The 27,029-nt window shown below is 41.9% G+C and overlaps 1 protein-coding gene, 1 long non-coding RNA gene and 1 other non-coding gene across 3 annotated transcripts; 2 read left to right on the top strand and 1 right to left on the bottom strand.

The window, feature by feature from the left end:
- The first annotated feature begins 4,255 nt into the window (after positions 1 to 4,255).
- On the top strand, positions 4,256 to 4,327 carry TRNAW-CCA (transfer RNA tryptophan (anticodon CCA)). Its single transcript has one exon. It is a non-coding gene; the product is annotated as a tRNA-Trp (tRNA).
- A 225-nt stretch (positions 4,328 to 4,552) lies between these two features.
- LOC129641656 (40S ribosomal protein S20-like) lies at positions 4,553 to 5,082 on the bottom strand. Its single transcript, XM_055566308.1, has one exon. The coding sequence runs from the start codon at positions 5,078 to 5,080 to the stop codon at positions 4,553 to 4,555; it is 528 nt and encodes a 175-aa protein (XP_055422283.1). The 5' UTR covers positions 5,081 to 5,082.
- Positions 5,083 to 8,276: 3,194 nt separating this feature from the next.
- LOC129641655 (uncharacterized) lies at positions 8,277 to 11,731 on the top strand. Its single transcript, XR_008709381.1, has 4 exons — positions 8,277 to 8,389; positions 9,225 to 9,260; positions 10,182 to 10,270; positions 10,949 to 11,731. It is a non-coding gene; the product is annotated as an uncharacterized LOC129641655 (long non-coding RNA).
- The last annotated feature ends 15,298 nt before the right edge of the window (positions 11,732 to 27,029 follow it).

Below are 27,029 nucleotides of genomic sequence, written 5' to 3'. Positions count from 1 at the left end.
GATTAGTGCAAATACTACCAAACAAACTCAGTATTTCTAGGCGACTTCCCTGGGGTAACTTATTTCCTGAGTGCTGACTCTTAAGGACTCTCCCGTAGTGAATTATTAAGTTTAGTGAAAGGTCTAAGATCAAGATAAAAGAAAAAGAATGTTATTTAAAGTGGAAGGTCAAACACATATAATGCATCTCCCATGATATGGATATCTATCTTTTATCACGATGACAAGAACAAGGAGTTAGACACACAAAATGTAGCCCCCTAGTACTCACACAGGTACTACCTTAACCTTGTCTCAAGTGCAAGAAGTGCTCTTTGTCAGCTCCAAGTTTTCAGACCAGGTTGTATAGCATTTGGTCAGTCTTGCTTAAAGATTTTCACTGAGCTTGTACCCCATTTTCCAATAATTGATTCCTACCTTGGTTTCTAACATGGGATGCTAGGTCCTCCCACACCCTCCCAGAGGCTGGTGTCCTGACAGTCTTGGTGGAGGCAACTGGGACTGAGGCTGCCTAGATCTTCCCCTATTGCAGACTTTATCACTCTTCTGTCCACCTGTCAGGATGTCTTCCTATCCTAGACCTCTCCAGGCAACACTCTGCCATCTTAAACCACCTCCTGCCACCTAAATCTCCAGATAACATGCTCCACACTCTCTCTGTACCTCCTCTATTGCACCTGTGTCTCAGCTTCTCCTTCTCTGACTGATTCCACCATCACCAAGTGTCCATCCTGAGCCGAGAACTGGAGGCAGCTGCAGAAAGAGTAAAGTTATATGTTTAAAAAGTTCAATTCTGATCCTGAACATTAGTACATCTTTCTCATGAGGCTGTCATGAGGATTAAATGAATATATGCCTTGGGATGAGACCTTAGATGAAATCCAAACCATGAGGACTTACCTGTGGAGGAGGGATGGTGACATTCCAGATAAAGGGAACAGCCAGATAAAGCCCAGACACCAATGTCCACAGTGCCTGGAGGCCCCTGGGTGCCCCACTGGACCAAAGAAAATGTCTATCACTTGGACACGAGGGTCCTGAAGTTCAAAGTCTCTTTGGAAGGATCCCAGCTCAAGATAATGCTCACCATGTTTCATCTCACCTCTTTCTGAGCCAAACCTAGACATTTTGATTAGACTATAAGGTGCTAATTAAAATCACCAAGTGAACCATTTCCCATTTACTCTTAATTTTCAAGCACCACTATAAGATGCATATTATTAAGTGTGTCAGATTAGCTTGGCTCTGAATTTTAATTTATTTGACCCTGAACTCCATTTACGTAAGTTCTCCTTTCCAGTGGGTTATTCACATAGCAAGGTGATATTTTACAAAGTTGTGAGGACTGGTTAAACATCATGAGTCCTGTATTCAATTACCTATATCTTGTCTATCTACAAGCTTAAGTAATTCTTTATGTATCAAAAATCCCATAAAACACAGTGACACTTTTAAAATCCATATCTAATCTATATGCTAGATATCTGCCTTTTTCCTCAGGAGGATCTTAAATTATTTACTTTCATCTTGTTTCTTTCCTTTGCATATGTTTTTATTTATTTGTTTTTCAGCCATACCATGCACTATGTGGGATCTTAGTTCCCTGACCAGAGATTGAACCTGTGCCCCCTGCTTTGGAAGCTCAGACTCTTAACCACTGGATTGCCAGGGAAATTCTGCATATGTTGTAGAGTTCTAATAAAGGGAGAAGGAATGTTTGGCAGGAGAAAGTTGATGGTATTTAGCTCACACGTCTAGTAGCATTTTCACCCATTATAACTAAAAGGATTAGTAAACAAAAGATGGATCTGCATTTTTTCAGAGTGTCTCTTTACCTTTTCTCTCTGCCTTAACCCCTAGTGTATATTTATGTTGCTGCAGGATAAAGCACACTTCTGACTAATTCACAGAAGGGGTCCAGATGCTCTTGTCAACAATAAACAGCATGGAATCCCTCGATAAAGATGACATTATCATCTCTTAGGATGAATGAATTATATCAACTTTGGAATATGTGGAGTTGTTATGCTTTTGAGAATGTGATTGGATTTGTATAAACCATGTTCTTGTGGGACATCAGAAGTTAAAAGAGGAACAATAAATCGGGGAAAATAAGTATATGTCGTACTGACAGATTAGTATGTTTAGTATATAAAGAACTGTTTTTGAGATTCATTTATCCAGTTGGTCAGTCTTCATGAATTCATTAATTCAACAAAAATTCTTTAAGTACTTTATGTGTTGAATTATGACCTTCCCCAAATTCATATGTTGAAATGCTAAGTCTCAGTACCTCAGTATGAAACATTGTTTTGAGATAGGTCTTAGAGAAGTAATCAAGTTAAGTGAAGTCATTGCTGCTGCTGCTGCTGCTGCTGCTGCTAAGTCACTTCAGTCGTGTCCGACTCTGTGTGACCCCATAGACGGCAGCCCATCCGGCTCCCCCGTCCCTGGGATTCTCCAGGCAAGAACACTGGAGTGGGTTGCCATTTCCTTCTCCAATGCATGAAAATGACAAGTGAAAGTGAAGTCACTCAGTCCTGTCTGACTCTTAGCGACCCCATGGACTGCAGCCTACCAGGCTCCTCCATCCATGGGATTCTCCAGGCAAGAGTACTGGAGTGGGGTGCCATTGCCTTCTCTGAGTGAAGTCATTAAGGTGGCCCTAACCCAATATGACTGGTGTCCTTATAAATGGGGGAAATTTGTTCACAGAGATACATGTAGAGGGAGGACAATGTGAAGAGACATAGTGGGGAAATGGCCATGACAAGCCAAGAGAGAACCTGGAACAGATTCCTCCCACATGGCCCTTAGAAGGACCCAATTCTAAGACACCTTGTTCTTGGAATTCTGGCCTACAGAACTGTGAGAAAATCATTTCCTGTTGTTTAAAGCTTTCAGTCTGTGGTCCTTCGTTAAGATAGCCCTTGTAAACAAATATAAGTACTCATTGTGTGCCAGATACTGTCCTGGTGCTGGGAATAAGGCAGTGAAAAAAACCAACAGGGTCTGTCTTTCAAGCATGAGAAGCAGTCACCAAGAACACAGATAGATACAGTAACATGTCAAATCAAGATCTGTGTTGTGAGGATTATAAAGCAAGCTAAAGAGAGAGTGTGGAATGTGTTATTTAGATTGGAAGGAGGCGGCTCAAAGAAAATTTCTCTAAGGAAGTGATATTTGAGCAGATCTTGTAATAGGTGGCTCAGTGGTAAAGATCAGCCTGCAATGCAGGAGACACAGGTTTGATCCCTGGATCAAGAAGATCCCCTGGAGAAGGGAATGACAACCCACTCCAGTATTCTTGACTGGAGAATTCCATGGAGAGAGAGCCTGGCGGGCTACAGTCATAGGGTCTCAAATAGTCAGACACAGCTGAGCAACTAACACTTTCACATTTCACTGGGTTGTGCAATGCCATTACCCCCCACCCTGTTACCAGGCAATGGTTGCCACAAGACCACTGATGATTGCTCAGCCACTGGTCAGCACCACAGTGGCACCATCCCCTCCTCCACCAAATGAGCAACTGTCAGTGAACAACCGTTAGACGTCCTGCTCAGCCATTGGCCAGTGCTGCAGTGGGCCCCTCCCCCAGCAAGCAACTGTCAAGAAGAGACTGTTACTGGGCAGATTCAGCCAGCAGTAGGGGAGTGGTGGTCGTCAGGTGGAGAGTGAGGTAAGAGGTGGATCCTGGCCTTCTCCCCAGGACCCTATGGCTCACTTGACCTTGGGCCAGTAGCTGAACTGTGGGGGCAGAGACAGGTACAAGCTCGGGGCTGTGTGCAGTAGGGCTCCAGAGCTCTTGCCAAGGCTGCCCACTGGCTGGACCCAGGCTATGAGGTTGTGGTGAACCTCTCCCCCATCCCCATCTTGGCAACCTAATGGCAGTGGCCGTCTGCATAGGACACAGTCAGTGGGACCTAGTCCCTGCCATGTGGGTGGCCTGAAGAGCCTGAGGGCCAGTGGGTTGGGCACCTGGATCCCTCAGTGATGATGGCTGGGCAGGGTCTGGGGCCCTGGCCATGAGGGAGCTCTCAGTTGAGATCTCCCTCCTCTTAGCCAGACCTGGACCTCAGAGTGGGAAGCTCATGCCTGGGGACCTTGCCCTTTCTTGTCAGACCAGAGAACAATGGATTGGTGGAGACTCACAGGAACATTGTTTACCTGACCATGACCTGACTCCAGAATAAAGGATCTGATACCAAGAAGTGTGCAACAACTAACCATACCCCTCCCTCACCATAGGGCTTCCCTGGTGGCTCAGAGGTTAAAGCGTCTGCCTCCAATGCAGGAGACCTGGGTTCGATCCCTGGGTTGGGAAGATCCCCTGGAGAAGGAAATGGTAACCCACTCCAGTATTCTTGCCTGGAGAATCCCATGGACAGAGGAGCCTGGTGGGCTACAGTCTATGGGGTCGCAAAGAGTCGGACATGACTGAATGACTTCACTTCACTTCACTTCCCTCACCTTTCCTAGAAAAGGGCTTTGCTGAAGGCTTTTGGGGAGATGCTTTTGTTTTTAACAACTGATTATCAATTAGGTTGATTTAAGCATCTGCAATGAAGACTTCAACCTTGACTCCTGGCTCAATGATGATGGAAGTGATTTGCTTAACAATCTCAGAGGGACTGTGCAGGTCAATGAGTTGCTTTAGGACCCTCATCTCGAAATGATCCCAAGTCTTAGATCCTTCATCACAAGGAGTTTTCCTTGCAGTTACTCTCAGAGTCTTGGTAGGCATCCAAACCAGTCCTTTCACTTTGAGACTCTTTTCCTTGGCACCCCTGATCAGGTCAGCACATGCCTTCTCCAAAAACTTGAGGTTGCAGCTGGTGAGGGTGATTCTAATCTGGTGAATTGCCATCTCTGGCTTCATAGGAGTCTTGCCTGTATCTTTACAAGCCATGACTATGCAGCGTCTTCCAACCAACTGGTTCCTCAGTGAGAATGAACAGAGGTGAGTCAGGAGCAGGAGTGGTCTCCACTGTAGTGGTGACCACGTTTTCCTCAAAGGGGTGGGGGAGGTTGGGTTTTTTCTAAGGACTGAGGCATCCATCTCCACACATAGCCCCATAATAAACCTTTCTCTGTTTCAAACTCTGATGATTTGGCCTCAGTCATTGTTTGGCCTGATTGTTTGGCCTCACTGTACATTGGGCACACATACTTGCGTTTCTGCAACAATCTGATAAAGTGAGGGTGAAAACTATGTGGTTATCTGAGGAAGGAGGGTTCCTGGCAGAGGGAACAGCAAGTAAAAGGCCCTGAGGCAGACATGTGTTTGACCCTTTTGCTCTTCCTTTAGCTGTTTTGGGAGCACAGCAAGAGAGCAGGGGTGACAGAGAAGAAGGTCAGACCACAGAAGGAGGTCAACAGTGTCCGATGCTAAAGAACCAAGCCTTGAAGGCTTTAGGTTTTATTCCGTGTGATGACAGCCATCAAAACATGTTAAGCAGAAGAATGATACAATCTGACTACTTTTTAAAGGCTTATTCTGGCTGCTGTGTGAAGAAAAGATTGGTAGTGACTCAAAAATGGAAGCAGTGAGACAAGATATTAATATATAGTAAGAGGCTGTTGCAGTAATTCAAGAGAAAAGTCCTCATGGCAAGGACCAAGTTGGCAGCAGGAAAGAAGATAAAGATGAGTAAATCTTCAATCTATTTCATGGTTAGACTCTACATGATTTGCTGGTATGTTGAATATGATATGTTTAAGAGTCAAGAATGATTTCAAGGTCTGGAGCCTGAAAAACTATGTGAATCATGATGTAGTTTATTGAGATGGAGAGCACTAAGAAAGAACAACTTTGGTAAAGAAAACTAAGAGTTCTGTTCTGGATATGTTGATTTGGAGGGGTCGATAGACTATGCAATGGGCTTAACTGGTGGTTCAGTGGTAAAGAATCTGCCTGTAATTCAGAAGACACGGTTTGATCCATAAGTTGGGAAGATCCCCTGGAGGAGGAAATGACAACCCACTCCAGTATTCGTGCCTGAAAATCCCATGGACAGAGTATCCTGGCAGGCTACAGTTCACGAGGTCCAAAGAGTTGGACACGACGAAGCAACTGAGCATGCATGCATGCATAGAACATGACAAGAGTTTATGGGAGAAGTCTGAGCTAGAGATGTAAACTGGTGAGTCTTTGGAATAAAAAATGATAGTTAAAGCCAAGATCCTGGCACCGAGAGAGCAACTGTAGAGAAGAAAAAGGTCTGAGCCAGAGGCCTGAGGCTTCATGCTATAGAGGAATGAAAGTGGGGGTATCCAGCAACTGAACCTAAGAATGTGAGGGACACCAAGAGCAGAGGAGCAAGCTATCTTGGAAGCCAAGGGAGACAAGAAGGAGGGAGTGGTAGACCCTGTCAATGCTGCTCATGGGTTGAGTTAGATAAGAACTGGGAATTGCTGCTTGGTTTAGCCACCAGAGACCGTTGGTGACCTCAAGGAAAATATTTTTGATAAACTGGGAAGATGACCACCTCATTGGTGTGGGTTCCAGAGAGAATGGGTGGTAAAGAAGGGGAGAGAGAGTTATTTCATCATTCTTTCAATGAATTTTTCTACAAAGCAAAATGAAGCAGCAGCCAGAAGAGGTGGGCTCTAGGAAGTTTTTTGTTGTTGTCTGTTTTTTTCTTTTAAGCTGGGAGATATTGTGTCTATGTCATATGCTTCAGATTTTATGCTGAAGGAAATTATCTAATAAAAAGGTGGAAATTGATGTTGTAGGAAACAGGATTCTTTTTTTTTTTTTTTTAATTTATTCCTTGTGCTGGGTCTTCATTGCTGCACACGGGCTTTTCTCTAGTTGGGGCTGACGGAGGCTACTCTTCATTGCGGTGCGTGGCCTTCTCATTGCAGTGGCTTCTCTTGTTGCCAAGCACAGGCTCCAGGGTGCACAGGCTTCAGTAGTGCAGCACGTGGGCTCAGTAGATTCAGCTGTGGGCCCTAAAGCACAGGACCAGTAGTTCTGGTGAAGGGACTTTAGGTGCTCTGCCACATGTGGGATCTTCCTAGATCAGGGATTGAACTGGTGTCCCCTGCATTGGCAGGTGGATTTCCATCCACTGTACCACTATGGAGGTCCCCAGGAAACAGGATTCTTGCAGAGCTGCTGAGGAGGGTGAAATCTATGCCTGACTGGTCCTTCACATTCAGGATGATTCACCTAGTATTGTAGAAGGAAAGAAAGACCTACAGGAAGAGATGCAGAAAGGTGGGGAGGTGAATGCTTGAATTCCTCAGTGAAATAGAAAGTAAGGTCATGAACTGAGGATGAGGAGAGAGGCGGGCATGGAGACAGAGGAGAAGGTGTGAAATAGTCCTCTTAGGGAGTGGTTGAGGGGGTGAGCGGAGGGACTGGGAATGTCCATAGACTTGCCAGATGGGCTCACTTGAAGTCTAATATCCTAAATTTAAAGTGAGACTAGTTGGCATGGTGTATGGTTTTCTTCAGCTGTGTCTGGCTGCTTGGGCACAAGCATGAGTAGGGAGAGAGTTAGATTTAACCAGTGTTATGGTCTGAATTGTGTCCCCCACAGGTTTATGTGTTTGAAGCCTTTACCCCCAGTGTCAACTGTACTTGGAGAAAGGACCTGTGAGGAGGTAATACGTGTTAAACAAGGTCATAAATGTGGGCTTTAATCTCATAGAACTGGTGTCCTCATTAGAGGAGAAAGAGACAGCAAAAGGCTCTTAAATTCCACATGTGCACAGAAGAAAGGCCATGTGAGGACACAGAGAGAAGGCAGCTGTCTGCAACTCAAGAAGAGAGCGCTCACAGGAGACTAATCCTGATGGCCTCTGGCCACCAGAACTGTGAGGAAAATGTAATTTCGTTTGCTCAAGCCCCCCAGTCTGTGGAATATGGTTGTGGCAGCCTGAGCAAACTACTGCAACCAGAGATGGAGCATTCTCAGGCAAATGTGGCAGAAGATGCAACAAGGAATGATTACAGAGGTGGATGAATGAAGAAATACTGTAGGCTGCTAGGCCTAGTGTGTGGAACTTGGCAATCCCTCCACCAGGGTAGCTGCTGCCAGCTACCTTCTCAGTACCCGCCTTCTTTCTCTGCCTTCCGTGACAGGTATTGCTCTAGGAAAATGCCATGCAAGTGGTAAGTTGCTCACGCTCGATGGGCTCACAGTCAAGTGAAGGGGAGAGACACACGATAGTGTCAGTACAAGATGACCAACATTGTCGTAAGACATTGACAGCATCTTGGTCCAGAGGAGATGTCACAGAAGCGCTGTTTGAGCTGGGTGCTGAAGCTGAGCAAGAGTTTACCGGGAGAGTTTCTAGACTGAGAGAACAGGAGGCTCTGAGGAGGACAGGACACTTGAGAGAGAGCGAAGCATTTATCATGGCCTCAGTGCAAGAGGTAGGCTGTTCCTCCCTGTGGAGGTGGGGAGGGAGTGAGGAGGCGAGCTGTAGCCAGGATGTGAAAGGCCTGGAGTTGATTACATGATAACCAGAGGGTTGATGTCATAGATTACTCTTAAAAGAAAAGATAAAACTCTGTTAGCATTGTGGAAAATAAATTAGAATGGAAAAGAACTTAGCAGGCAGTTAAAATACCAATTTGGTGCTTAGGAGAAAGTGCAAGGCTGGAAAAATCCATTTCATTTTCTTATATACTAATGGAAGCCATGGATGTGACTGAGAAAAAGATGGCTATCACTTCCCGAGTGTTCATCACATGCCAAGCACTACACTTTACATAGATTATCTTATTTAAAGTTGACATCGGGGAGTTCCCTGATGATTCAGTGGTTAGGACTCAGCACTATCACTGTTGTGGGCCCGGATTTAATTCCTGGTCAGGGAACTAAGATCCTGCAAACCATCTGGTATGAACAACAACATCAAAAAAAAAAAACAAAATGAAAGCAAATTTATTTATAAGATGTTATTGTTTTTTCAGATGAATAATCTGAGTTTAGAGAGATTAAATGACTTGCCCAAACACATAGTTGATAAGTAGATTTTAACTCAAGTGGTCTGATCCCAGGGTCCCCTGCTGTCTGTCTTTTGCCTTGGACATATCTACGTTTAAGGGGTAAGCAAAAGTGGAGTCTGGGCAGGAAACACTTTTTATTTATTTATTTTATTAAAAAATTTATTGGAGTATAGTTGATTTACAATATTGTGTTAGCATTGTGAATCAGTTATACATATACATATACCCACTCTTTTTTGATTCTTTTTCCATATAGGTCATTACAGAGTATTTGAGTTCCTTGTGCTAGAGAGTAAGTCCTTATTCGCTATCTATTTTGTACATAGTAGTGTGTATATACCCCACTCCAGTACTCCTGCCTGGAAAATCCCTGGGAGGTGCCTGGTAGGCTGCAGTCCATAGGGTCGCTGAGGGTCGGACATGACTGAGCGACTTCACTTTCACTTTTCACTTTCATACATTGGAGAAGGAAATGACAACCCACTCCAGTGTTCTTGCCTGGAGAATCCCAGGGACGGGGGAGCCTGGTGGGCTGCCGTCTATGGGGTCGCACAGAGCTGGACACGACTGAAGTGACTTAGCAGCAGCAGCAGCAGCAGTGTGTATATGTCAATCCCAATCTTCCAATTTATCCCTCTCCTCCCACTTCCCCCCCTAATGACCTTAAGTTTGTTTTCTACATCTGTGACTCTAAGAAAATAGTTTTTTAAAGATTTGGCAGAGAACTAAGAAAGTAGATGATTGGCATCAGAGGCTCAAAAGCATTCAAAGGGAGGTCAGTGAAGATGTGCTCTAAATAGAAGTCCAGATCACATAAGACCATGGTTGCACTTCCTGAGGGCAGACTAGGTTAACAGCAAGGCCAGAGACTGGCTGAAAATGCTGAGGAGCAAGTCAGGCAGTGGTTTGATGTAAAAGTCATGCAGTGGGTCAGTTGGCACCTGAGGAAAGAGAGGGGTGCTGGCCACCTAGACAAGTAGACAGGTGACGTCACCTTGACCAACTTATCTCTGTTCCACAGTCTGGCAGGCTCAGAAACAGAGTTTCTGACAAGTCTCCAAGTCCATGAGAGCTTATGTTTGAAAACCAGAATGTTGATTGATTAATTGGTGCTGAGTAATAAACTACTGAGAAATCCAGATGTTCATAGTTTGCTGATGAGAGCACTATAGCTTGCTGCCAAAGCCTAATGTTATAATCAAAATGTTACCAGGAAGCAAGAACTCAGAGCAAGATAAGGCGACTGGTGTCCTCAGTCTATGATATCTCGTGCACCCATCTTCACCAGGGACATGCCCTCAGGTGCTCATGCTTACCAGTTATGGTTCCGTCTCCTTTGAGCAGCAGTGGAGTCAGGCTGACAGATTTTATTTCTCTGGATTTCTTTCTTAGAGAAACCATCCTATTCCTGTTACTTCAGTGTTTCCCAAACAATCATTCTCATACAATTTTCATAATATTTGACGTACCCTTGTGCCACCAATGTGTCCCATCATTAGTTTAATTTCTAAAAATTAATTTACTTAAAATTAAGAATAAAGATTTATTTTAAAAAAATGTTATGAGCATAAATGCAAAGCAAGTATCCTTTGCCACAAAGAGAAGGCAACTGTAAATCTAAAGACATAACTCTGAAAAAAAATCAATTATCTGTTATTCCCCCAATGCTTGAATACTAGCAATGATATGCTTACTACTCCCTGGGAAGCACTTTTCTCAAGCAACATAATGCAGTTACTACATGTATGCTTTCTCAGCAACATTCTCAATTATTGGAATGGCTCCACACTGTCCCATGCACAGGGGCAGATCTACTGTGAAACTTTATAATAAGGTTTGAACTTCAAGATTCATTATTTTTACCTGTCCTTTCCAAGGCCTTATATGTTTGTGCCTAATTTTGTGTTCTTTTTACAAGGAGAACCCCACCACTACATCTTAAGGTTTATGCCACAAATCTGTATTCTCTCCTACCTCCAGATCATTCTGCTGCTGCTGCTAAGTCACTTCAGTCTTGTCCGACTCTGTGTGACCCCAGAGACGGCAGCCCACCAGGCTCCCCTGTCCCTGGGATTCTCCAGGCAAGAACACTGGAGTGGGTTGCCATTTCCTTCTCCAATGCATGAAAGTGAAAAGTGAAAGTGAAGTCACTCAGTCGTGTCCGACCCTCAGCGACCCCATGGACTGCAGCCTACCAGGCTCCTCTGTCCATGGGATTTTCCAGGCTAGAGATGAATAAATTCACCTTATTTCATACTGAAGTGATTAGCTTTTTTCAGGTTCAGTAATGTCCTGCAGTTTATCCCTATAACAACTTTGTAGGGAAAGAGATATTTGATGAGTCACTTGAAGAGTGAAGGGAAGGGTGATGTTTAGACTAGAAAAACGTGAAAGTGTTTATGAAGAGAATGAGTGGAGGGAGACTAAATTAGTCTAAAAGAGGAGGAAATTGATGGAAAGGAGATTTACCACATAAGAGAGGGCTTGGCCTTTGAAAGAGGGACCCCTTTCCCTGTAACAGAAAGAGACAAGAAGAGATGCATCTTAGGTAGATCAACAAAGAGGCTCTGACTTGCTTGGTCTCTAGTTTCTCTTTGGATTCTGAGAACATATCCCATGTCAAGAGTAAGGGATGTGGAGATTGTGTGGGAGGTTTGAGAAGCCTGTGTTTGAAATTTTCAACATGGAGCCTGCAAGAGGGAACTCACCAGAGGCAAGAGAAAGCCTTGTAGAGTGGCTTGGATGGACCAGTTCTTAGGGACGCTGGGCAGTGCAATGGTAGGATACTTACCCAGATGACTCTGAGGCCCTCATGGTCTGATTCTGTCATGAGTCATCAAGGAAGGAGATAAAGGATGCCAAAGAGGCAAAGGAAATGGAGTCGCTAATAAACATGTTATGGAAGGGATTAACCGGAGAGTGGGTTGCTTACAGATCAGAATTTGGAACCCAGGTCTTGATGAAATCAAAGAGCAGGTTTAGAGGGAAGCAGTGGAGACCACGATCTGAGCAGAATTTCTGAATAGCTTGAGGTGCAAATGTGAGTGATGACAAGGCCCAGGGTGCCAAAAAAGAGAGACTTAGAAGGATAAAGTGAAGAGCACAAAGAAATCAAGGAAGCAAGAGATCAAGGCTAGACATCATTGAGGACAATGGAAAGAATGAAGATAGAAATCTCTCCATCAGGGGACTTGATATAAGAGGAATAGAGGAATGCCTAGGCTTCCTGGAGATGGGAAGTACAGAATGGAGAGAAGGGGAATAACATGTCCATGTCCTCATCTCCAAAACCTGTAAACCTATTACCTTGAATAGCAAAAAGGATTTTGCAGATGTGGTTAAGTCAAGGATTCTGTGGAAGGGAGATCATCCTGGATTATCCAGATAGGATCAACATAATCACAAGGATCCTTAAAAGAGAGAAAGGCTGGGGGTGAGGGGGTAGGGATGGGAAGCAGAAGAGGTGTGATGTCAGTGCAAGCCTAGGTCTGAGTGATGCAATCGCCAGCTTTGAAGATGGAGGAAGCCAAGAAATGCAAGCAGCTGAGAGAAGCTGGAAAAGGCAAGGGAATGGATTCTGCCCTGAGCCTCCAGAGGGAATGCAGACCTGCGGACACCTTGACTCCAGCCCCATGAAACCCATTTTGGACTCCGTCTTCCAGAATGCTAAGACAATAAATGTGTGATGTTTTATGCTACTTAGTTTGTGATAGTTTGTTACAGCACTTATAGGAAATAAATAGAGATGGGAAGCTGGTTGATATGAATATTTTCAAAGGGAAGTCTTTTGAAAAAATATGGAAGAACCATATTCTGTGGGCAGAAGCCTAAAGCCAGGAGACACTACCTCTGGCCATCAGATAGAGCCTGTGTGCCCAGATGAGCTGTCTCTACTTGCAAGGGCTGCAAAGGACCTAAGAATCTTCCAGGGAAATCCAAATTTTCAGTTGAAGCCAGGAAGGAGAGGAGATAGTGAGCAAAAAGGTTAAGAGTGTAGAGGATTATTTTAATTTTGGGCAATAGATCAAGACTTTCAAAGTGTACAATGTAAACAGTTAGAGGCCAGGTCCTGGGAGAAGACTTAACTGAATAGGAATAAAAGTACTTAACAGGATCTGTGGCCTCCATGGGTAGCATGCTGTGCACATATCATGAGCCATTGCTGAGAATCACAGGGAAGAAGGAGGCAGAGGCCAGAGATGGAACTCTGTTCAGCAGTTTTAATGAAAAGCTTTTTGGCTCCCGCTTCTACTTAGCTGGCTAGCTTTGATGACTCTGCTGGTCTTAGTTAAATTCCAAAATTAGACATTTGCTTTTTAAGGGACTAAGACCAACTTTGTGTGGATCATATTATGTGTAATGTCAACTCATTAATACCTGTCATAAACAAATCAGAATAAACTCATTTTTTTTCACAAGCTATAATAAAATGTTGTTTCTGATTTTGAGAGAATCTTATCCATATTAGGCTTGTAAGTGCTCATTGGATTTAATTGAATTAAAATAAGTCATAAAGTGAGAGCTGAATCAGAGAGTCATGAAGAAGTTATGTGGAAGGGACCTTTTATGCAAAAGTCAGATTTATGACCTCCAACCCTTCAGTTTTATTAGTTGGCCTCTACCGCATGTGTGTCAAGGCCATCCTCTTGTATGCTAGGCCTACCTTCTGAATCCTGGCCTTTAGACATTACCATGTCCATCAGGAGGGGAGGCAGGAAAGGCGACCGCAGGAAAGGACAGAGGAAAGTGAGCATTTCTCTAGGGGAACTGCAGCAGAGCTGGCTTTGGCCATCCACCCTCTGGTCCTCACCAGGGTGGGGCATCCCTCCCAAGCAAATGGTCACTTCACTTATGGTAAAAGTCTCTTACCACACAGATGTGAAGGTAAGAAAGAGAATCCAAGAGGGGCAACAATAAAAGGAAATAGAAATCCAAAAGACCAGCTATTGGCAAGGCAGAGTTGTTTTGTTTTTCCACCTTCTTTTCCATTATGGTTTTTTTGTAAGATACTGAATACAGTTCCCTGTGCTATACAATTTTTATATATATACTGTATATACAAAAACCTTGTAGTTTATGTATATATAGTAATTTGTGTCTGCTAATCCCAAACTCCTAATTTATCCACAAGTTTGCTTTCCATCTGTGAGTCTGTTTCTGTTTAATAAATAAGTTCATTTATATCATATTTTAGATTTCACTTATAAGTGATTTCATTTAATATCTGTCTTTGTCTGACTTACTTCACTTAGTATGATAATCTCTAGGTCCATCCATATTGCTGGAGAACATTAAGTTTATCCCTCCAAACCAGCAAATACCATTCCCTTTCAAACTGTGTGCTCTTAAACTAGAAGTTATTGATATCTCTGTGTTGTGTGTATGTTCATCTGTTTGTTCCTTCTTGTGTAAAAAGCTAATTACTTCTTTAATTAAGCGCTCTTCACTCTTATTAGAGCTGTTAGCATATTCAAGAACATTTGCTGTTTTTGGTTTCCCAGTGGACCAAGGCATGCATTTTCAGGAACCAGCTGGTTTTGTTAATATGACAGTGTGTATCAGGTGCAGAAGGATAATTTACTGCCTTTCAAATATCTATTTCTTCTCCTCCAAACAGGTGCACCTGCATTGGAACCCAGAGTGTCTGCACTCACATTGTCACTGAAGACTAATCTCAGCTAGCTAACAGTCTCCAAAGCCAGACACAGAATCAGCTGTCTTGGAACTGCTTGTCTGTGCATCATGAGGAACTGTGCAGGGAGACATGGATGAGAATCTGCCACATGTATAGATGTGCTACAGAAATGTGCTGTAGAAATAGACGGGCTCGAGAAATAGGATTGGGACACACAGAATCACTGCATGGTCTGTCTGCTGGGTCACCACGATGCTCAGTCGCAGAGTAGCAGTTATCCTCAGTGCAGGAAGACACAGGACTTATTCTGAATTATCTACTTCTCCTTTCATAACTATTAAGCTGAGTGTTGTCAGGACTGGTCCTTATCTTTCTGGAGACCAGAATCTACAACAAGGCCAATCTGATGAGCACAGAATCTGCATAGTTACACGGAATCCTGCACTTAGAAGGGCCCCTTGCTTGGTTTAATGCTGTGTTGCTGCTGCCTTGAAATTTTTAACAACTTTAAAATAAGGAGCTCAGCATTTTTATTTTGCACTGGGCTTTGCAAATTATGTAGCCTATCATGATCTCCTATACAGTTTCTTTGGTTAAAAAACTTCTATTCAGTGTTACTTCTCCAATAATCCAAAACCCTCTATTGTGTATGTTTATTTATGAGTCTCAGCAGAGACATTACTTTGCCAACAAAGGTCTGTCTAGTCAAGGCTATGGTTTTTCCTGTGGTCATGTATGGATGCGAGAGTTGGACTGTGAAGAAGGCTGAGCGCTGAAGAATTGATGCTTTTGAACTGTGGTGTTGGAGAAGACTCTTGAGAGTCCCTTGGACTGCAAGGAGATCCAACCAGTCCATTCTGAAGGAGATGAGCCCCAGGATTTCTTTTGAGGGAATGATGCTAAAGCTGAAACTCCATACGAAGAGTTGGTCACCTCATACGAAGAGTTGACTCGTTGGAAAAGACCCTGATGCTGGGAGGGATTGGGGACAGGAGGAGAAGGGGACGACAGAGGATGAGATGGCTGGATGGCATCACTGCCTCGATGGACGTGAGTCTGAGCGAACTCCGGGAGTTGGTGATGGACAGGGAGGCCTGGCGTGCTGCAATTCATGGGGTCGCAAAGAGTCGGACACGACTGAGCGACTGAACTGAACTGAACTGAACTGATACAGATTTCAGGCTGCAAGTTTCCTAAGGGCCTAGACTTTTTTATGTCTTCTTCTCTAGAGCTTAGAAGAGTGCCTGACATAAGTAGTCAGACAGTGTTTGTTGAATGACTGAGTGTTTGAGAGAGGCTTCAAGGATATTCCCATAGCCCAAGGTAGCAAAGCAGATTATTGGGATAGTGTCACATTTGGTATCAAGTTCACCATAAAAGGGGTCATTAAATCTGCACACTCCTTCCCTACCTCCTCCTCAACTACTTTTCACTGAGTGGTAAGCTGCTTTAATGCTTGATCACTCACACTGACTCTTTTTTCACCTGATTTCCTAATTCCGTAAGCTGAGCAGGGAACCTTGTATTGACCCAAGCAACTATGCTAACAGGCCAACCTGAGTTGCTGTTGTCCAGGTTCAGGGAGGCAGTTTTGACTCAGAATGCGGACACACCTTCACCCTGGCCAACTGAGCTGGAGGGTCTTAGAGAAGTAAATGTTAAGAGCAAACATTGTGACTTCATGGTTATATAAAGAGGTGCTATCCTGCCCACGCTTGGCAGTTGGACCATGAGTGTGAGCACCTGTAGCCCCTTAAGAGCTACATCTTATGTTGTGGGTCTTTGTGGAAGTACTTCCCTTGGAACATTTAAGGTGACTAGTCCAATAATTTATATTGCATTTTAAATAAATTAAAGGAGAACAGTTTAAAGCCAACACCTCTGTCTGTTGACCACAAATAGGATTTATTTCCAATGATTACCTGGAACACTATGTTGAATAGTATTCTAGGAAAAGAGTCTGGTGGGTCAATTAATAATGCCTGTGTGGGCACTTATGCTTGCATTTATTGAGAGTCTACACAGTATTGAATACATGGTAAATGCTCCATATGTATTTATTGACTGAGTGAATAGATGGATGAAGATTTGCCATTGAAAGAGTGGTTCAGAACATGCCACCCCAAATATGTCCCTTTGGCATATTACTATTTTGAACTGAAGGCACCTGGGAAATAGATGCAGGAAGGGCTCCTTGGCCCCCCACCCTTTCTATCTAAAAGCAAGCCATAAAATTTCCCATGAGAAAGATGTCCTCTGTGTACCAGGATGAGAAGAACATTCTTATCACCAGAGATTGGGAGTCAGTGCCTAAGAGGCCCTGCACAAACAAAGCTACTAAAATAACCCCATCTTTCATTGGTTTTCCCATATATTTCCTAGTTACTGTCTCACAATTTCCTGCCTCCCAGCTTAAGCCCTTTTATCTTGTCAAATTCCCAACATCTGTAGTTCTTCATGTAAAATTGGTATATAAACTTTCTGGCATAACAGATTTTTGGCCTTCTTCGGGTCTTTATTTTTATTCTGAAGATGCCCACGTATATGTAAAAATATTAAATATAATTTGTATTAATCTGTCTCATGTTGGTTTAATTCTTAGACCCTACTACAAAACTTAAGAGGATAGAAGGATTTTTTTTCCCCCTCTTTACACCATCAGTGTTTCAAGTCTGTCCCTGGAACTAACTAGGTAATTTGAACAAGTTCTTCAGCCTGAGCTTCAATTTCTGTAGCTGTGAAAAGATTTGAAATATCTTCCAGTCGTATTTTTCTGTAATATTCTGTAACCATGTCAGTCTCTCTGAAATGAAGACAGCTTGTGTGAAACAATATCCAATTCCATATGCTTAAGGCTTCATTTCTTTAAAACCTTGCTGTGGTGGCCTGTTTTAATTTCTTTTTCTTTCTTTTTAATGTTTTTAAAAAATGTTTGTTGTAGACAATTTCAGATAAGTGTATGTATATATGTGTGTCACACAAGTAAAAAGAATATAATTAACTTTCATGTACCCATCTTTCAACTTCAAGAATTATCTGCTCATGGATAAGTTTCATTTAAAAAAAAAATCAATTTGTTTATTTTAATTGGAGGCTAATTACTTTACAATATTTTGGTGGATTTTGCCATACATTGACATGAATCAGCCATGAGTGTACATGTGCCCCCCCCGTCCCAAAGCCCCCTCCCACCTCCTTCCCCATTCCATCCCTCTGGGTTGTCCCAGTGCACCAGCTTTGAGTACCCTGTTTCAGGCATCAAACTTGGACTGGTCATCTATTTCACATGTGGTAATATACATGTTTCAATGCTATTCTCTCAAATGATCCCTCCCTCGCCTTCTCTCACAGAGTCCAAAAGTCTGTTCTTTATATCAGTGTCTCTTTTGCTGTCTTGCATATAGGGTCGTTGTTACCATCTTTCTAAATTCCACATATATGCATTAATATACTGTATAGATGTTTTTCTTTCTGACTTACTTCATTCTGTATATTAGGCTCCAGTTTCATCCACCTCAGAACTGACTCAAATGCGTTCTTTTTAATAGCTGAGTAATATTGCACAGTGTGTTTGTACCACAACTTTCTTACCCGTTCATCTGCCGATGGGCATCTAGGTTGCTTCCATGTCCTAACTATTGTAAACAGTGTTGCAATGAACATTGGGGTATGCGTGTTTCTTTCAATTCTGTTTCCTTGGTGTGTATGCCCAGCAGTGGGATTACTGGGTTGTATAGCAGTTCTATTTCCAGTTTTTTAAGGAATCGCCACACTGTTCTCCATAGTGGCTGTACTAGTTTGCATTCCCACCAACAGTGTAAGAGGGTTCCCTTTTCTCCATACCCTCTCCAGCATTTATTGTTTGTAGACTTTTTGTAGCAGCCGTTCTGACCAGCCTGAGATGGTATTTCAGTGTGGTTTTGATTTGCATTTCTCTGATAATGAGTGATGTTGAGCATCTTTTCCTGTGTTTGTTAGCCATCTGACATTTCATTTTTACTTCCATTGCCACACTACCCCACAAACTGGATTGTTTAAAAGCAAACTCCAGATAGCAGATAATTTAATACATTCACATTTCAGTATAATTCTTCAAAAGATAGAGATTCCTTTTAAAAACATAATCACAGTTTTTCTCTATCTTAATTTCCATTGCAGCAAAATACATAGTATATCTGTCATAGAATTGCCAGTATACATTTCTCACATCTTGAAGTGACTACGGTGACTTTGGACCGAAACTCACAACCTTGTTTCTTTAATGTTTTATAAATCTAAGAGACATACATCCTCTCCAGATATCTGTGACTCTTTGTGCTAAGAATTGGAAACAGAGACATTTGCTTTTGACCAAGTCTTCTATGGAGGGGGCTAAACCAAGAATATAATTAATCACTTACTACATTTTTCTTTTCCCTCTTCCCAGCACCTCCCCTCAACTTACACCTGAACAATACGCTCCCTCCTAACTTCAAAAGCTTCCCAGGGGACTTAAGACAGTGACCCACAGAGTCAGATAACCAGAAAGAGTGGATGGGGGATTGAGATATAATAGATTAGCTATTATTTTGTTTGTTAATTTTAATAATTAAGGACTCAGGGAGTTGCAGGGATTATCTTATGGAGCTGGTACTTGTGCATTGGAGGAATTGTCTAGCTTAATTTATGGGAAGCAAGAGACATCAGGAAATCTTATTGACCACATAGGCATTCGCATGCAGAACTGACAACTTCCCACAAGAGGCGGTTTCCCGAACCTTGAGAATCTCCATTATAACCTACTTTGATTTCTGAACAGCTTCATTACAGATTCATTATTTGGAGTTAGGGTCTTATCCCCTAATAAAAATAAAATGCTCATGGGAGAGATAACAGGTTGAATGACTGTCAGCCATCATTTTTTAAAGTTTGTTTTTATTTCAAAAGCAATATGCTTTTGTTGTTAAAAATAAAAACTAAACAGTACAGATAATGCTTAGCATCCGTTGACCAGAACCATGGTGTTGCACAAATTCACACTGACTTTTTCACACAAGTTATGCGGTGTTGACCCAAGACCCTTCTGCGTAACAGGAAGTTAGCGCACAATGTTTCAAATTGCTAAATCAAGAAATGTATTTTATAGATATAAAAGTATCTTTTAGGAGAATTTAAAGCAGAAGTTTTTCAAAGTGGTTTCCAAGGTGTGGAACCAAGAGAAAAGAGTATTAAGAAGGAAGAAAGCTATTTTTATGTCTCCTGTAATCAGTTCTCCATGATTGATCTATAGGTTAGTTTTACACTGAAAAACAACAACAGCATGTGTGTTATAAAACCCAGGCAAGTAGTACTGCCCAATCAACTCAATATTGCTGCTGTTGTACTTCTGTTCTTGAGATCTGTGGTCAGAGCACCCGTAACCCTCAGGAGATGATCTCAGAGCTTCAGGTAGAAATTAATTCTCCTCCTCATCTCCTCCTTTGTACTTACCTTTTAGACTCACAATTTCCTCCTCCACTGTCTGTCTTTTATTCCCATCTCATGTTTTAGGCTCCTCTCTTCTCTCTTACTCTTTCTTTCCCTTGCTTCACCCAGCTGGGAGCCTCTTCTGGATTCAGGAAGGCTCTGTTAGTTTTGGCTTACTCTGCTCTCTATCAACACTCCTCTCTCCACTCTTTGTTTTGTAGAACTATTTTGAAGACTATCTTGTTCTCTCTGTTGTGGATTTGTACACTTTTTTTTTTTATTAGTTTGCTGCATTTTAATGGTATATTAGGTGAGAAGATAAATGCTTGTGCTCGATCCACTATCTTGAACCCTGGTGTTCATATCTTGCAGTAAGCTGGTTGATTTGCTTTTCCAAAAGGAGAACAATCTGAGGGAGGATTTTGAATGTGGTAGAGAGAAAGGAATAACTAAATGCAAATAGCGTTTTCTGAATTGTCTTCATTTTTCTATGCATAAGACACTATGGACCACTCCCTTTTTTGAAACTCTTTCCTCCCTTAACATTTGAGATCCCATCCTTTTTGCTTTGTTCTCAACCTAAAAACTTTCACCAGCTGCTTTTTCTTTACTTGACTCTTTAAAAATTCATCCTCTTTCTTCTCTTTTCCCTTTCTCGTTATGATACCCACCAGCCAAATACTCTCTAAATCTTGACCTCTAATGCCAGCATCTTCCCTGATCACTTCAGGCTGTCAACAGAACATCTTGATCTGAATATTCCATAGGCATTCAAGACTCTATGTGCTAAAAACCGGGTTCAGTATTTTTCCATCACATCTTCTCTTCCGTGTGCTTGTCTTAGTTAACAAAACTACCATCCGTTGAGTACCGGAAGCTAGAAATTTTGAATCTGTGGCAGACACTGGCCACAAACTTATATCCCATTTTTCCATACCCTGCTAAACTATGATTCCCAGGTTCAGTGTTATGAGTTATGGCTGACGGAATGTGGAAGGAAGTGACGTGCAAGCTCCAGGCGTGGCCCATACAGAGATTTCCTTGAGCTGTTCTACTGTCGCCGCTGTTCTTTATTGGCTAGAGGTTTCCTTGTCACAGAAACGGCAATATCTCATTCTCCTAGACTCGGGAAGGGAAGTCACAGCTTCTGGATGGATTGTTACTGAGAATGCAGTATGATGGACAATTTTATGTGTTGATTTCACTAGGCTATGGTGCTTAGTTACTTAGTCAAATATTAGTCTATACATTGCGGCTATGAAGGTATTGTTTTAAGATATAATTAACATCTAACAATCAGTAGACTTTAAGTAAAGCAGATTACACTCTATAATGTGGATGGGCCTCATTTGATCAGCTGAAAGCCTGAAAGCAAAGACAGGTTTATTATAGAAGAAATTCTGCCTCAAGACTGTAGCATGGAAACCCTGTCTTCATTTCCAGCTTGTTAGTCTGCCCTACAGATTTTGGACTTGTCAGCCCCCACAACTGCATGAACCAATTCTTTAAAATAAATCTCTCTCAGACTCCCTATTTTCCTGCATCTCTATCTAGCTATTGCTCCCATTGGTTTCATTTCTCTCGTGAACACTGACTAGTATGCTAAAGTTGGAGATATTCTCTTCCCATGTGATCCTTTTAACATTCCTATCACTATGTTAGTCTGTAAGTGGATTTAAGCTATGTCTGTAAACACACCAGATGCTTCCCAAGGAGAGAGATAAGCCACAAAGCTTTTTAAAGAAGTGAATCATAAGGGCCCCTTCTCTATCCCATATCTTGAGGACAGGACTCCGAAAAAATGTGCATCTAGTAATTTGGAATATCTTCTCAAAAACATTCCATTTCTCAACCTCTCTGTCATCCCGTATGTGTGCAAGAACCCCGAATGAGGATTGATCTAGAGAACAGCAGGGATCCTAAAATAACTTGCAGCAATTCACTTTTATCTTGACAAGGGCCTAAGGTAAGATACATGGCCTTTCCTGAGAAGAAATTAAAAGAAGGAAGGAAAGAATAGGAAGGAAAGAAAAACAATGAAAGTGTTGCCTCAGGCATTGGTCAGGCTTCAGGGGGAGTGGATGTGGGAATTCACCTGAATCAATATCTAATCCTGAGATTAAGATACCATGCAGGACCTGGGCATAGCTAGAAACTGAGAGGTTCCCTAAGCTGTTGACCAAGGGGAATTTCTTCCCTTTCCCTGTCCAACTTGTTGCCACAGCACGTGTGGAATCAGCTATGGTCTAGAAAGCATCCCTTTGGGGCTTCAAGATTAGTCCTAGGTCTACATAACTCCTGTTATTTCCCATTCAAAAAGCTTACTTGTTCTTATAGCTTTAGTGATCACCTCTCTGCTACTAACTTCCAGCTCCACTCTCCAATTCTAGTTCCCTGCTCCAGCTCCCTCTAGGACATCCAGTGTTGGTCCATTCCAAACTGGATCCTTTCTATGGTCCTAGCTTGGCTCACTCCAAATGGATGCGACCTGCCAGCTGTTGGACCTGCTTTCAAAGATTTATGCAAATCACCTTCTGTGTCCTGCCTTGAGACCACTGCTGTCTACTCTTTCACTGACCCCTTTTCTGCTCCACTCTTTCATATCCTCCTTTGCTCCTGCCTTTTCTTACTTTTTAACTGCAACTCAAATTTTAGATATACAGCCCATGGATTAAATTATAGTACCTGCCCTCCCGGCTCCATCACCACAGCCTCCATAAAAGACATTCTCATCTTTCTCCCTGGACCAACTCTGTAGTTGGGGTTGTTTCTTACCCAGCCTCCCCACAAAGGTAAGAAGTTCAGATATACTTATAGGTCTTATCCTTTCACTTCCCAATGTCAGAATCAAGGTCGTCAGCTCCCTGCAATACTCCTTGCATTCCCAGTTCTTTGCTTCTAACTGCCAAGGCTTGAAGCTTTAAAGAATTTTAAAATCAGCCTTTTCTTTTATGCTCTAATTTCATTTAGCCTCAAACCTCAATGCCTCTGTATTTCTTCTTCATTTCTCTAAATCAGGGCCTTATCCCACTCACACAGTGGTTTCTACTCAGTCTCCCAACCTCAGTTCTTCCATCCATCCATCCTGCATATCACCACCATATTAATCTTCCTTAAATACCTCTGACATCCTGTTATCCACTTACTGTAAAGACTTTCAGGGCTCATTGTTTCCTGTAGCATTATGTCTCTACCTGATGCCCTGTTACAGAGGAGGGATGATGCTGAGCTGGGATATAGTTAGAACTCCACTATTTATTAATATTAGCCCTAGAAGTTAGGTAAGTTAGTTAGCTTCCTTGAACCCTCATTTTCTTATCTGTACCACAGTGATAATGTGAGAGCACTTAAAAAAAACTATAAGCTCCCACATAACACTGAGGTATAATTGGGGTATTAACATATTCTTTTTGTCTAGGGCTATAAGATTCCCCATAAAGTGGTTCCCAGGCAGCTAGAAGATTTCCCCTAAATTATGGTCTTGAAATTCCCAAGGAAGAGGCTCCTAGGACACATCTGGAGTGCACTGGAGTGCTTCCAGATAATGAGTTTACTTTGTGTTAATAAAGGGGCTATAATCTGAGGAGAGGTATCTTTGGGATCAGAGATAGGATTTTTGTGATCCTCACATTCAAAGGTGGTCATTAAAGCCGCTGCAAAGTGCCCAGAGTGAGTGAGGAGCTGAGAAGGGGACAGAGGGCAGAGCCTAGGGCAACACCAGCCCAGTCTAATCATTTATTAGATTTCCTAGAGCCTAGATCAGTGCCTACTGTGTAGTAGGTACTTGATAAACATTTTAAAAATTCTTGTTATTTATTTCACATTATTTTATAACAAACATAATATTGTTATCTGTAAGTGAACAGTATTTTACTAATATTATCACATATTCATTTAATGTTGAAATTCAGAAAAGTAGTTTTGATAATTCATGGGAATCAAAAGTTCTGCTTTAGATATATTAAATTTTAGATGTTCATTGGAATCCTAAAAATATATGTTGTCTACTCAAGAGGTGACCTTATGAATTTAGAGTTGGAGAAATTTGAGTGAGAGATGTGAACTTTGGAGTCAACACCTATAATTCAGAAGATAGTATTCAAAATTATGATTTATGGATGAGATTCCAAAGGCAGAGTATTCAGGGACTGGGCCTGGAGGCATGCCAACAGAAAAACGTTTTTAAATTGCAGACTATTAAATAGTATGCATGTATTTCATTCATTCATTGAACCCCTCACTCAATAGGTATTTATTAAATACCTAGAAAGGATTAGGTTGTGTGCTGGATATTGAAAATGCATTGATGATTAAAATAAACACTGCCCTGAGAACTTAGAGTTGCGGGATGGGAGGTTGGAAATAGACCTTAATTAAATAATCCCAACCATTCAATCACCAACATGAGAATGTATAAACTAATTGAGAGTGTCAGGGAATGTGTTTCTAAGAAAGTGATATTTATGCTAAGATCTAAAGATTGGTCGAGTCATGGGATGCTCAATAAATTCTAATCAGCAGTGACTGATGGCCTCTGCTAGCTGACCCAGTGATAAGACTCTGACATGGAATTTCTGGTAAAGAGGAAGCAAAGCCTTTACCAGATGCAGAATGCTAGGCAAACTTGCCCTTTTCTGTGAGTGAAGCCTAGAGGGTATTTCAAATTACTCTGTGGAGGTTGTTCTTCACTGGGTACATAAATTCGCCTTACTTAAGAAGGGCAGTAAAATGAAAAACATGAGTTTGAAAATTACTTGGAAAAATATTGCAAGGCATAGACAAAGTTTAAGCCCTGTTTGCACAATTGAAAAGTTGTCCTTCTCAGTCACATACTTCGGCAGGTCTTTGGGATAATTGCAGTGCAGACCCCTGTGCTTAGAACCTGCCTAACCCAGCAGCTGGCTCCATCCTGTCTGGGGAGAATAGACACACGTTTGGCATCAGGCAAGAGACTTCAGCCTGGAGATAATACCTCCTCTTTATATAAAACCCAGCACTGGGTTTTTATAGCCTACAATGTTATTAATTCTCTTTTCCACTTGAAGTACACAAAGCTAAGTAGGTTAAGGATTAAAGAGAGTACGTGAGAAAAGCAATTTTTCTTGTTTCACTTTTGTAATTTTTAAAAGAAAATAAGGCTTAGAAAGATGGGATGGAATTTCCCAGTAGAAACCACAGGATCAGGTTGCAATGTAATTGTCAGTGGTAAACAATGAGCTTTGGTAGGAGCTCACCGAGTTCAGTCATTAAAAGGCTGCTTCTAGCAGTTGCTAGTACTTTCCAAGGCTTTCCATAGCCCTCTAAGTATTTTTTTCCTCTCCTCCTTTTACACCTTGCATAAGAATGTTCTAATCATAAAGTAATACATTCAAGGATTAAAAAATGAATTATGGAAGCAAATATGATGCATGTGTGGAAAGCAGACCATGTAGCTTATATTTATCAGCTATATTTTCATTTGGCTTTTTGTTTCTTTTTTAATTTGTGTTTTCTTCTCATCTGTCTTTGAGCACATCACAAACCTTTTGGGAAGCTGTTTGTTCATTAATCTTTCATGCTGTTTCTTAGAGCAATTTTGTATTTGGCATTTTTACATTTTATAAATGTTGAGGGGACTGTTGCATAAAGTATTAATGACTTCATATAATACAGAGCTAGCTGTGATGTCTTCTAAATAAATGCCTGGGTCACACAGCTAGATTGCTAAACTAGTTAAATAGTTTGAAAGGGCACTTTTCTTAATATTTGAGGTTATTATTCTATTTTTTTTTAACTTTCATTTCCTGTTCTTTTAATCAATAGATTATTCACTTTATTTAGCAAACAAATTTCATTCTCCAGTCCTTTTGTATTTCAAGTCTGTGGAATCTCTATCAAGTTGTAATCCACACAGTTCTGAAAACTGGACTGGACTCAAACAGGGCCTGCCTTGTTCTTGATCTCCACAATTTATAAACCTCATCCCAGGCACTGTTTTTCTTTAGTCAGTAGGTTTTTTTTTCTGTGTGTTCCCCCAAATCTCATAGCGACAGTTAAGGATACAAAAGTACAGCACCTCAGGGTTTAGAGTACATCATCCCGAAACCAAAATGCTTTTGGTTTATGTCCGTGTTTTGAAAACAGCATGTTTTCAAAAGGCATGAGGCTGAAGCAAGGGAATAACAGAAGACACAAGGTGAAGTAGGAAAGAAGATAACATTGGCTGTGGTCAGAGAAGAAAGGAAGAGGAAAATGGCCATTGAGACTAAAATTAGACAGGAGATTCCATAGTCTCTTATTTTTAGAGCTTTCCTAGTTTGATTCTTTCCCCAATATTTGCTTAATTTAGTATAAAGATGTTTAGCATTCACAGGATCAGCCTGGATGCCGACTGTTTGGATGGAGCAGGTACATTCCACATACAGTTAGCCTCCTTTTAGGAGCTGGATAGGTCCATGACTTCTGTGGACAAGTAACAAAAATATACTCAAACCAGCTTCACCAAAAATGGGAAATTCACTTGAACAGATACTAAGGTATTTCCCAGTACCAAAGGCAGGTAGTCTGCTGAGGGTCCAGAGAGATGGAACTAGAAATCTTGGACCATGGAAGCTATTTTCTATTGGGATCCATGTGGATTTTTTCTGGTTTCTCAGCTTTATTCCTCTCACTCTCTCCGTAGATTAGCTTCTCTGCTTCTTTGTGCACTGGGTCCTTCTCTTTGTCTGTTTTCTCAATTCCAGGGTCCCTGGTAAATTGATCATATTATAATACTCAAACTAAAAATGCTGGGGATAGAAAAACTTTAAGGCTCATGCCAAACAATAAGTGGCCTTCCCCGGTGGCTCAGTGGTTAAGAATCTGCCTGCCAAGCAGGAGCTGCAGGTTTGATTCCTGGATCAGGAAGATCCCCTGGAGATGGAAATGGCAACCCACTCCAGTACGCTTGCCTGGAGAATCCCATGGACAGAGAAGCCTGATAGGCTACAGTCCATGAAGTTG

The sequence above is a fragment of the Bubalus kerabau genome, chromosome 1 (genome assembly GCF_029407905.1).
Source record: "Bubalus kerabau isolate K-KA32 ecotype Philippines breed swamp buffalo chromosome 1, PCC_UOA_SB_1v2, whole genome shotgun sequence".
NCBI classification, from domain to species: Eukaryota; Metazoa; Chordata; class Mammalia; order Artiodactyla; family Bovidae; genus Bubalus; species Bubalus kerabau.
Note: the sequence above shows the minus strand (reverse complement) of the source record. Positions and strands in the feature narration are given on the sequence as shown.

Coding starts and splice junctions, on each gene's coding strand:
- LOC129641656 (XM_055566308.1), bottom strand. CDS start 5,080: ATGGGGCTATGTGTGGAGATGGATGCCTCAGTCCTTAGAAAAAACCCA.